Source organism: Glandiceps talaboti, chromosome 18 (assembly GCF_964340395.1).
Source record: "Glandiceps talaboti chromosome 18, keGlaTala1.1, whole genome shotgun sequence".
NCBI lineage: Eukaryota > Metazoa > Hemichordata > Enteropneusta > Spengelidae > Glandiceps > Glandiceps talaboti.
Window position 1 is genome coordinate 4,144,883 of NC_135566.1, and position 12,222 is coordinate 4,157,104.

Consider the following 12,222-nt stretch of genomic DNA (forward strand, 5'->3'; position numbering starts at 1 on the left):
TGCCCGAAGACCATTCCACATATTAAAGTTTGGTACTTAAATGAAACTGCAACAACACATTACAATGAAATTCAAATGTCCAGCATGAAAGGAATAGACACAACTGTGATTTTCCAGATAAACTCAAAAAGACCCCTGTATATAAACAATTAGACTCTTTGGAAAGTCCAATTCAAACAATCAACACCAAGCGTGGTATCTGATAACAGGAGGTCGTAAAATAGATGTCTTGTGTTCAGTTCAATCCATTGTATTGCAAGATTGTCTATAAAAATAGTGTTTCTAGTAAAGGTCAACTTCACTCAGTCTAGATATTGGCGTCCTGGTATTTTGAAATGTTGGGGAGGGACGGGGGGAAATAAATACGCAATACAACATATTCAGAGAACTTAATTTACCATTATTATTATCATTATTATTATTATAATCCAATTTAATAATAACTAACATTTCTTTCATTGAGTTGGAAAAAAATCTGTTTGAGAGATAAATTTGAGCAAACACTGTATAAAGCTAGCCTCAGTTTATAGTGCAGCACTGCTACCTTCATTTGCACAAGTTACAACTGTTATATTGTCAAATAGTTCCTTGTATGGTAAAGCACACAGCACTTTACAGCAGTCACTCTTAACATGTGTCCCTTTTATATGGCAGCCACTGTCGAAATGTTTTATAACAGTAGCACTACCACTGCAAGTGTGTCACACACTACAGCAGTTATACTGTCGAACAGTTCCTTGGTAGAGTGGTAAAATACACATCATTTTACAGCAGTCCCCATCAACATGTGTCCCTTTTACAGCATCCATTGTCAAGACATTGCTGTAGTAGTATCATCACTACAATGTGTGCCATTTTACAGCAGCAGTTATCGTTCCTTTGGTAGTACAGTACAGTACAGCAATCAACTGTCTAATACCTCCTCTGGTAGTGCAGCAAAACCCACATTTACAGCAATCACTGTCAAATAATTCCTCGGTAGTATGTAAAACACACATTTTACAGCAGTTGCGGTGAAATAATTCCTTCGGTAGGTAGTACAGTAAAATAGGCATCAGTTTACAACCGTCCTTGTCTAGATTCTTGCAGCAGTACTCCATCACTTCAATATGTCGTTTTACAGCAGTCAATGTTAAAATAGTCCCATTTCAGTAGTACTGGTAGTGATTTTGTGAAATCACTTTGTACAGCAGTTACAGCAATATTACAGTACTGTGAAGTATATTACATTAGTAAAACTGTAAAATGTTTCGGAGTAATCATTTTGGCATTGTTACAACAGTACTAACTGTGAAATACATGTTGTATAGAATTGCTATCAATATATTACAGTAGTACTACTGTCAAATGTTATACAGCAATTACAGTACTCTACACATTACAGTAGTACTACTGTAATATACATCATGGAATAAATTGCTGCGAGATGTACTACAGAAGTACCACTGTAATATACATCATGGAATAAATTACTGTGAGATTTATTACACAAGTACTACTGTAATATACATCATGGAATAAATTGCTGAGATTTATTACAGAAGTACTACTGTAATATACATCATGGAATAAATTGCCGAGATTTATTACAGAAGTACCACTGTAATATACATCATGGAATAAATTGCCGAGATTTATTACACAAGTACTACTGTAATATACATCATGGAATAAATTGCTGAGATTTATTACAGAAGTAACACTGTAATATACATCATGGAATAAATTACTGTGAGATTTATTACTGTGCCAGTAGTATGACTGTAAATATGTTATCCAGCAATTACTGCAAGATTTCTTACAACAGTACTACAGGAACTGTAAAATGCATGTTATGCAACAATTTACTGGAAGCCTTAGAGTAGTACTGCTGTAACATACATCATAGAACTGATTGTTTAAATTTGTGCCATGATTTCATATCAGACAGACATGCAACCTACAGGTAATATTTCTGAACTATGGACTTTGCATGTTAATCTCATCGCAACATTCAAATTTTGTGCTGCTAGTCATCAGCTGTGATATTTAGATTTCTCGGCATTTCAACATACTGTTAACAGCTTGTTGTACCATATCTTACAAGAAAATGTACTGATCTGCCATAGCTGCATTTATACAACAAAGTACACATAACCAGTTCAGAAATATTACTGTAAAATGTTAAATTGTTGAAAACAAAAACTGTCATAAAGTGGGTCTTGTCTCGTCATTTGAGTTGTTTGGCTGTAAAGCATTCCAAGTTACCAGCCTTACTGTAAAATGCATACTGTTGAAAGCAATCTCCTTTTCAAATGTTTTGCTGTGAATCACAGCAAATTACTGTAAAATGCATACTACTTTTTCAGATGCTGTTACAGCATTTTCTGCAGTTCCCTCTTCACACAAACTTTGACAAATACTGTGCTGTCAAGTGTGCCAAGTTGTACTGTAAAACACCAGATTACAGTAACATTACTGTAAAACATATACCAAGTTACACCCTCTTATAATAATCATAAAAATACAAATTGTTCAGTGATTTGCTATTAAGCATGTTCTGTTCATTACCACCTTTGTATACATGTTACAGTAAAGTCAAAGTAAAACATGTTTGATTATAGTAACATTACTGCTACACACAAACTAAGTTATACCTTTGAAAGAAGTCTTTACAGTAATAAAGTTGTAAAGCATGTTCTGTTGCATTGCTGCCTTTGCATACATAACATGTTACAGTAATGTTACTGTAAAACACACCATACTTAATACCAGAATATGACTGTAATGCTACCATATATATACAAAATCTACACAAAATGCATGATGGGCATACATGCAAATCAATATTGTGCTGTGTGTTCCAACGATTTGACCCCATGTTTCAAATCTACAAATGCTCACCTCTCAAATTCCCCAAATTTTAAAAATGAAAAGTAACATGACGACATCATGGAACTATTTTGAATAGCGGTGAAATTGATTAAAATGTCAGTGACTGACTGACAGACTTTTTTTTACCTTTGTACAGACTTTGTTCTCCACAATTACGTAAGGCACCTGCTTTTGCAGGTGAGCTTTACAATTTTGACTGACAACCACAGACTTTTGGAAATTTTAAAACTAAAGCTTTCTTAATACTCGGACATGAAATAAAGCATCAGAAGCCCTGGCAGTAACCATTAAAACAGGCTTGTATCTCACTAGCAATCTATTTGACCTTTGACCTTTAACTTCCCCACTGCCAATTTGAAAGGAAAACTCAGACATGTTAATACTGAATCTTTCTTCGAAAACTTTTTAAAAATTAACAATAGGCCATCTTAAGAGTTACAAATTTAATTGAAAAAAATGGAAATAAATTTTCAAACTATATAAAAATATGCTCATTTTGAGCTCTTAAATTGTGACAAGGATGGGCAGTGAGCAAGTTAAATTTGGCCAAGATGTGACATGCTGTTCAGGTAATCCTTTTAGAGCAATGACTTTGTATGCGTTTAAATACAGCGCAAGAAATGCATAATTAATATTTGCTGATCAGTTTTTCTCTATGCAGGATGAGATTACCATCCTGTGTGTTTTTGTACATGTGTGTTTGAAGTGATACTCTGTCATTCGCATCGAGAAGCTTTTTATAGTTGTACAGAAAGCACCTGGCAAGCTCTTTACAAACATTTCACCAAACAACCTCTGTTGACCCAATGTATCAACCAATAGAAGTCTCCCCAGCTCATTTGCTGCAATTTTCTACTTCTGCTTCACTTTGCCATCATTTATCCTTAAAGATCCCCCTTATTACCTCTAACTTGTACTTGGAGGAAACCTGAATGGAATTTTTTCAGATTGTATGTTGTGCACATAAACACTTTTTAACATTATATTATAATTCAGTTTATAACTGACAGAAATATTTAATTTATTGAAACAATTTGCAACTGATAGGAATATAATTACGTCACCATAACAAACCTTGATTTGCAATCAGAAATAAATCAACAAAGTAGCATTTGATTAGGTAAAAAGAAAAATTCTTAAATTAATATAATTCTCAAGATTGCTTCTAAACAGGTTCATCCTCCTGGGGCAGTTTTTCTCTCTCTAAAGTTAGTGATTATTGGTGAATAACTAAATTATTAGTTGCAGAAGTAAGACCAGTCAATCACTTTTCTCATTTGAATTCACGTTAGGGTGATAATTGATTGCGACTCTGAATGTCACAGGGTATCAGATGTAAACCATATACATAGAACTTGTCAGAAACAGTGGTATAATTTGATAAATCACTTTGTTCATTCCTTGAGCCAAATTCAATGTATATTCTTTACACTTGACAATATTGGTAACATGATTGTATCTGATGCAAATAGAGGCAGTAGGCCAGGTATAAACATATTATACCTCAAACAAGCCAAGTTGAACACATTACAACAAAATAATGGTAATTCTACATCACGACAATGTGTGTCTTTAATATTGGTTGTGTGATGCTCATAATATTAGTCAAAATGCTCACAACTGCAAATTACTTTTACAGATTTTTCATAAATTATGCTTGAGGAGGTATAATTATATTATTCCTCAATATTTTTCTTCAGTCATCCTGAAAATACTTACAGCCTAAGGGTTTTATTCGTTATCAATTTGTAGTGACAATGCCCTTCCGTCACTGGTAATTTCATTGATTGAAAACTGTTGGGGAATTGACACAACTGCCTTCCTACCATTATTCTCAAGTGATATATGTGAATCTCCATGTAGTAATGTAATTAAAACAACAGAAGATTTACATATTTATATTAGTATTTGCATATTAACAGCATTATGTAAACATTTTCAATTCAGGCCCGTAATTTTTTGGAAAGAAAAGTGACAAGCAGAGCTAGAAAAGTGGCAAGCAGAAATGACATTAGAAAGCTCATTTCTATAACAATGTTTGTAATTATTTTGCACAGGAATTTCTCATAGAACACAAGAAACGCATGACAAAGTATTGATATTTCCAAACACACAAGTACAAACTGTTAAAATTTGTTCTATATGGTATGGCTTACTTTCTATATATGGACTACAGCATGCATATTTTGTATAGCCTGTACTCTCTTTTGAATACTTTTCACGAATTATACAGGACATCCAAATAAAAATACAACTACCACAGAGAAAAAAAAAACATCTTCAAATGTTGATGTACATTTTTATACATTAAGAATTCCACTGTCTTAAAAAAATTTCTATCGATACTATACATATTCCCTAGTATATAAAATCTGGTTTGTCAAGCTGTGGGAGCTTGTGAGAAAAACAAATACATCACAACAATGGTTTTTTTCTCATAATATATAGAATTTTTGTAAAAATTCATTTTCCAAGTCCAAATGAATTTGAAAAGACTGAGCACACATAAATATCACACAGAATGTATTCAGAACTTGAAAAAATTTGAAATTTTTTGACTTTCCAGTTCATAGTTTCTATTTTTTTCTTGGAGTTCCTTGTTTCAGTTCTATGTCACTCCAAGTGCATAGCAGATGTTACTGATAATGTATTTACATGGTTTATCTCAGTTGAGAGTCTTTTTCTGAACTGGATGTGCTAGATTTTTCCTTTGGGTCAAGAAGTGAGTCTCTGTCCTGGTGGTTGGCACTTGAAGTGCTGGCTGGCACTGTTTGAGTCACTATAGGTTTGTTAACTGTACTACTGAGGGACACTGTTGATACAAGGGGTGGTGGAATGGAACTGGGTAAACTAGAACTGCTTTTCAGCGTGGCATTGTTTGGAAAAGGTAAACTGGATGGCATAAAAAGTGATGGTCGTACATGTAAGTGATCTCCACCATGAAGCAAGCGGTTTCTTTCCGCTGCTAGAGTGTCTTCACGTAACCTTTCACGTTCCTCGGCATAATGTGGCAGGTGGTCCAAGTCACCTCTCCTTGACAGGTCCATGAGGAGAGGATTATCCCGAGTAAAATCATGAGGTTCCCTTTCCCGGTACCTTTCCTGTTCCATGAACGGTGCAAGGGGATGATGTGTACTGAGTGACTGGTGTAATGAACGCATCATCCTTTCACGTTCATATTCTCTGATGTCTGGCCTAACTAGAAGTTGTTCTCTTGGGAAATCAAAGGACCTTGGGAATGGGTTCCTGATGGGGTCCCAAGCCCCTGCATGTGGATGAAGAGTTAGACGTTCGGGTGGATGAGTCATCATTCCAAACGGTGGAATCATACGACTTCTGTCTGAAATTGACAATGTTGGTGTTACACGAGTCCTACTAGGCTCAGACTGGGCATTATTTTCAGCAGCACCCACAATCATGATGTCATTATCCTCTTCCTTTTCCTCATTTTTCACAATCCCTTTATTTTGCACATTTTCAAAAGCACTGTCATTTTGCTTGGAATTATATACAGAACTTGATGGTTTCATCTCGGCATCTTTGGCATGTCTGGAAGGAGATTCCAAAGGTCGGGATTTTTCTCCTACGCCAGGATCAATTTCAGAGATTTTGTCCTGTGAACTGTTCATTGCTCTCTTCTTGTCTTTTTCAGCAATTTTTTCACTTCCATTATCGGAATGTACCGATGACCTCTCTGATTGGTGATCCTCTCTGTAAAGGTAAGAAAATTATATGACAAATTTACTTGCTGATAAAAATGTTTGTACTAATACTTTCTTTTTTTACACTTGCCTTGTGTTTTTGTCAACTGATTCTATATTTTATAAAGTTGTGCATTACAGCCATTCTCCTCACATACTGACTAGTAACATAGACATTTGGACAAGTTAACCAGCAAGGGGGCTATTACTGCTACATCATTTAATCATTTTAAGGCACATACTGATACCAACCTCAGAACAACAAGGGGTCTTTAAAAGCCTCAATGGCATAAATTCACAGTAAATAACATAGCCAAATAACTTGGGAAATTACTACTCACATATTCAGTTTAGGGATTTCCTGCAGGGGTTTATGGGAAAACCTCTAGAGATGACATCATTTGTTTCTCCTAATCTTTGTCAAAACAAAGAGATTGGTGTATTCATGATCTCATCACACAAGGTTTTCCCAAAAAACCTTGTAGGAAATGCAAAAAAATGGCTGAACAAGTCAAGTACAGTAGGGCTTCTTTACTTGTAAGTTACTAAGGTGTTATTGTATCAACTAAAAATCATATACAAGTTGATAACAGTAATCGAGCCAAGTGTACTAAAGGCAGAAGTATGCCTGGCTGGACGTTTCCATGAAAAAAAGAAGCAAGATATTGACAAGAGACAACATGTGTACTATGTCGCTGGACACAAGATTTATCATTCTTTACGGATAAGAGTTTGGTCTTTCGTGAAATATTTTCATCAACATTAAACTGTGATGTGATGTGTAAAATGTTTGTAGTGTTCGTGATCCTGGCTTTAAGCACTGAAAAACATATAGCAGAGGGAATATTACAAGTGAGATTTATACAACAATGGCAGATAAACTATTGGAAAACTTACACATACAGAAACTAAAACTATTATTGCGTAATGTTGATATAACTATCAAGTACAGTGATAAATTGCAAATCAGGTAAGCCTGTGCCTCTGATAATGAGGTTTTCTCAAGTGGTGACACATAGACACATATAACCAAGGCACTGGTATCACCCACATGTAACAAGAACAGTTTTAGTTTGTGTGTGTATCTTATTTGGCCGATAGCACATTTTCCGTAGCAATAGGTGCACAATGTATAATGCGAGTTGTAACCAGTAGTTCAATGACCACTGACACATGACAACTCACCGCTGTCTAGTACTATCCCTGTCATTGCTAACTGATGATCTACTCTCCAATCTTTCTAACTCGTGTATCCTCCTTTCACGATCAGCCTCGTTAGCAGCAGCAGCAGCAGCAGTTAGTGCTTCCCTCTCACGCTCTGCATCTGCCTTCATTCCAGGCCAAGGTGGTGGCGCTGTTGGAAAGCTTGGTGGCGTTCGATGGAGTCTATTCCATGCATCATGAGGACTCCCTAGGGCATGAAGACTACTCATGTCCCTGTTATTTAATAAACCATTCCCTGCAACAGAAAGTCATGGTTAATTTGATGACCGCTCACTTAAAAATATCTTTCCCAACATAAATAAGGCGCTGGCTATATTAGGAATTTTATGGTTACTATAGTTCTTGACCCTTTTGACCTTGTACTTTATGATGAGACAGATATAGTTTTACAAACTAAAATACCACAAATTTTAAAAATCTTTGTCATATGTCTCTTTCATTACTAATTCAGAAAATTGGGTTTCTAATTATTTGAGTATAGAAGCATCACTGGTAATTTAAAGCTCTACTTACCAAGCCCACCAAGGCCAAATCCTGCCGTGTAGCCAAGTGGTCTTGGAAATGGAGGCATACCCAATGGTCCTGCACCAGGTCCTAAGAAACTACCAGGATGACCACCACTAGCAAATGGGTTGGGTGGACCAGCTGCACCTGCTGAATTATGATAAATACTGATATCAAAACTGGTATTCTTGTGTAATATTCCAAAGATGGTTTAAGAGTTGGGAAAATGGTTTAACATCTGAGGTGAGTATAAAACAGTTGTCTGGCAAAGCTATGATAAAAAAGGTTGGTCTAACCCCAGACCACCAAACATTTGGTGGTCTGAGGTCTAACACATAACTATAATCCTATCTAAATCTTATGTTTTAACTGATAAGATAGCATTATCAATGTGAGAGAACCCTGGGATTTGAACCTTGCCTGTTAACTCCTACTAGATTGAGATGGTTTGCTTTTTGTGATGGGGAGGAAATGGTGACTGTGTTGTTCAGCCAATGAAGTGAATATGGAGATGGAAAACTTAACACGAATACTGCAGTTCAATTGTGATAATAGGAACAAACTTTTATAATCTACTTTCAGAATTGAACTTTAACATTTCTTACTGACACACTCAATATACATGCATGTTGTGTGCTTTGTGTGTAACACACACACCACACCACACACATACATTACAGACAGACACACACTTGACAGGTGTTCATTTCCAACATATAAAACACATTCCTGACTTACCTGCATTATGAATTAATGATGAGGTTGGACATACCAAATCATGTGGTCTGTGAAGTGTTGGAAACATATGAGTTGTAGGCCTGGCAAATAAGTCATTTTTTACCAGATTATCTTTATGAACATCAGCTGCTTTCTCCTGCAATAGAATCAAAGACAACTACAGATCTAAGAACTCGCACTCAAAAAACAGAATAGTCATGACACGTAGGGGGTAACGTGGAGAATTTGATTACGTGCCACATTAGTGTTGATTGAAAAATAATGAAGTATTTAGCAACATAGATTGATTTGAGACACTGGGGATTTAATCTTAATGCTTGTTCACCACTGTGTGTTGAGAGATTAGCTACATACAATGAAGTTCATCTATTCTATTATTTAGAATGCTTTGAAAAGTAAATGACAGTTTTTTGACTGAAGTAGGAGTGTCTAAAACCAATTCAGACATTATATGTAATCAAAGTCTACATCACACCTTGCCTTTGAAAAGCACTCCCTGTTTTGGGACAAAAATTCAATTCCCAGCTAGGCATATTATGGTTAACATTTATTTATTATATAGAAGGGTATGACAATTCTGCAAGTCGGTGAAATAATCTTTTGAAATCACATCTTAGAAGAGCTAACTTTAACCTTTGTATCTTGCTTCTGTATTGTGACACTAGAGGGCGACACTTCCCTGTGAGAGCTGTCCTACAGTTGTGATGCCATATTAGGTTGACATTAACTAACATATATTTTTGAAATAGTTATGTCTGTGTTACAGCATGCATATAAATTTCAACTGATTTGGATGACAAGAAAGGTATGTTGTGCATGCAGTATAACCCACAAAGTGCCTTGAATGGGTGCATTCCATGTCGGAATTCATACAAACTGGAGGTTCAGTGCAACTTCCAGGTCCAGGGTCATAGATTTAGATGATAAGAAAGGTAATTAAGAAATATGAACGAGATTCTGTTCTGATTTCTTACCTTTTGCTGTTGATGATAGATATGCCAAGCGACGTTAACATGTGCGGCACACCACCTACCCGGTTTCTGTATGGCCAGTAAGGTAAAACACAAACCACAAAGTAATGTAAGACAGTCATCTAACTAAAATACATTCCTAGGAACACATTCTACAAAGTCTCTCAACCAAAAACATAAAAATGTTTCATTGCAAGGGATTTCTTTTCACTGGCAGCTTTTCTGATCCTCTTATGGTGGGCATTATGTTTGATTGATTGTAACAGAGATACTGTACAAGGCAAAGCAGCATTGATAAAATAGTATTATGTTTTATAGCCTGCTTTAGCTGAAAAGTAACAAGCCAGATTGAAAAAAATGCCTTCTGATTTAAGAATTCAAGATTATAACAAAGCACTGGTCATCATCTATGCAATGTACTTCATGATTTTTAGATAGCTATTGTATTTTGCAAGTTCTTTATGACTGTCCCTGAGAAAATATTTCCAAAATGCAAACCAGTAATACTTCTATGGAAAGCAAGCTTTTGTTTAAGCTATGACAGACACAATCTAAAACTGTTGTTGCTGTTCATGGTAGATTAAACAAGTGTTCTGAAGATATAACCACCCTGTAATCAAAATAGTGTAAACATTGAATGAGCAGTCACTTGAGGAAAACTTGCTAGTAGAAAGATCACCCTACTGTATGTATATAATTACATCAATATCCGCCACTAACTCATATATAAAAAAAGTTGCAACCACAGCGTTATGTTCGTGTCTGTGTTTAATAGCCGATTGGCACCATGGCTTTGAAGTCATGCAAACAGCAACTGTGTTTGTTGGCCAGCGTAATGGTAACATAAAACTACAGATCTACTCATTACATATGCATTGGATTATCCAATGAGATGCAACCAAAACAAGAAGTTAAAGGTCAGTAGAAATAGCTTACTGGTCTTGAAGATTGGCCAGATTGGTCAGATGGCCTTCTTCTTAATAATCCCTCCGCCAGTGCCAACTAGAAAAAGATAGAAGTATATATATAGATAGGCCTTTCAGTCTCAGATGGCAAGATGTAGAATTTTGACTTTGGGAATAAAGTGATGCCAGTGTATGGTGTTTATGAGCAGTTGTCATAAGAGAGTGACCGTTTGCTGCTACAGAAGTCACAAATAAAACTACAGTTAATTTCATCAATAAAGCAGACAACTGGATGCTACCTGGAATCAAAAACTGTTGCACAAAAATCTACTGGCAACAGCACTGGAACAGCTTTATAAAAGACGGTGGAAAAAAAATGATACAATATGAATCATGGGCAATGTCTTGATGTGTTACAAGTACTTCTATATGACAGACAAATAATGATTATGATTTTCTGTTCAGGTTAAAAATACATCAGCGTGATAAAAAAAAAACCATTTGACTACCTTGAAATTTACTCAATCTTTTGTCACATATTTGTTGCACAAAAAGTATATACATGTACTTGAAACAGTATACAGACTGCCTGATTGATTGATTTACCAACAAATTCTGAACATGTATACAATCGGAGCTGGTCATGTAAAATTATTACCATGTTTTAAATAAACACATCATTACATGCCCATGATAACCTGTTTACTGAAACGACAGTGTATACGTGAATAACAATAAGATTGACAAAACATGATGTAGTTGAGACATCTCATGGAGTTGGAACATAACATGATTATATGCTGGCATCAGTCACTGTTTGCATGTCATGCCGCAGCCGTAAGCTGTTATATGCATGAATTACAGCAATGGTTCTGTACGCACTTTAATTGTAAGTCACTTTCATGACATTACAGCGGCTGACAAAGCTATTAATACCTTCAACTTTCTGCTCTCTGCATTTGCAATCTATCAATATCTGCTTAATAATGAGCTAAAACAAGCTGGGGTGAAAATAAAATGCATGAAGTGGGATTACGACACTGGCTTCCGTGAATGTAAATCAGTGCAAAACGAGAACTTAAATGAGACCTGTACCAAACACAATCACGATTACTTCCATCTCTATAAAACTTAACAACCAAGGGGCTTTGGCAGCACACACAATGACTCCCCTAGCTGCTGTCTTTGACCTCATAAAAACCCCGCCTAGGGCTATACAGTACACTGTAGAAAGCTTTATAATTGCAAGATAGAAAAAACTTGCAAAACAGCCGAGGGCCATAATAAACTTTCATAAAACCCAGT

General features: G+C 35.8%; 1 protein-coding gene across 6 annotated transcripts in view; it reads right to left on the reverse strand.

The window, feature by feature from the left end:
- Positions 1-388: 388 nt before the first annotated feature.
- The window catches only part of LOC144448923 (autism susceptibility gene 2 protein homolog), a 145,390-nt gene continuing 133,556 nt past the window's right edge, over positions 389-12,222 (reverse strand). For 3 of the 6 annotated variants that reach the window (XM_078139292.1, XM_078139293.1, XM_078139291.1), the window contains exons 11-16: positions 10,948-11,014; positions 10,016-10,089; positions 9,042-9,177; positions 8,313-8,453; positions 7,761-8,034; positions 389-6,585 (exon numbers count right to left, since the gene is read on the reverse strand). In XM_078139292.1, coding sequence (XP_077995418.1) covers positions 5,535-6,585; positions 7,761-8,034; positions 8,313-8,453; positions 9,042-9,177; positions 10,016-10,089; positions 10,948-11,014 — 1,743 coding nt within the window. In that variant the 3' untranslated portion in view covers positions 389-5,534. Of the gene's footprint in view, positions 6,586-7,760; positions 8,038-8,306; positions 8,454-9,041; positions 9,178-10,015; positions 10,090-10,942; positions 11,015-12,222 lie in introns of all 6 variants that reach the window. The other 3 variants (XM_078139294.1, XM_078139295.1, XM_078139296.1) reach the window with 3 other exon arrangements.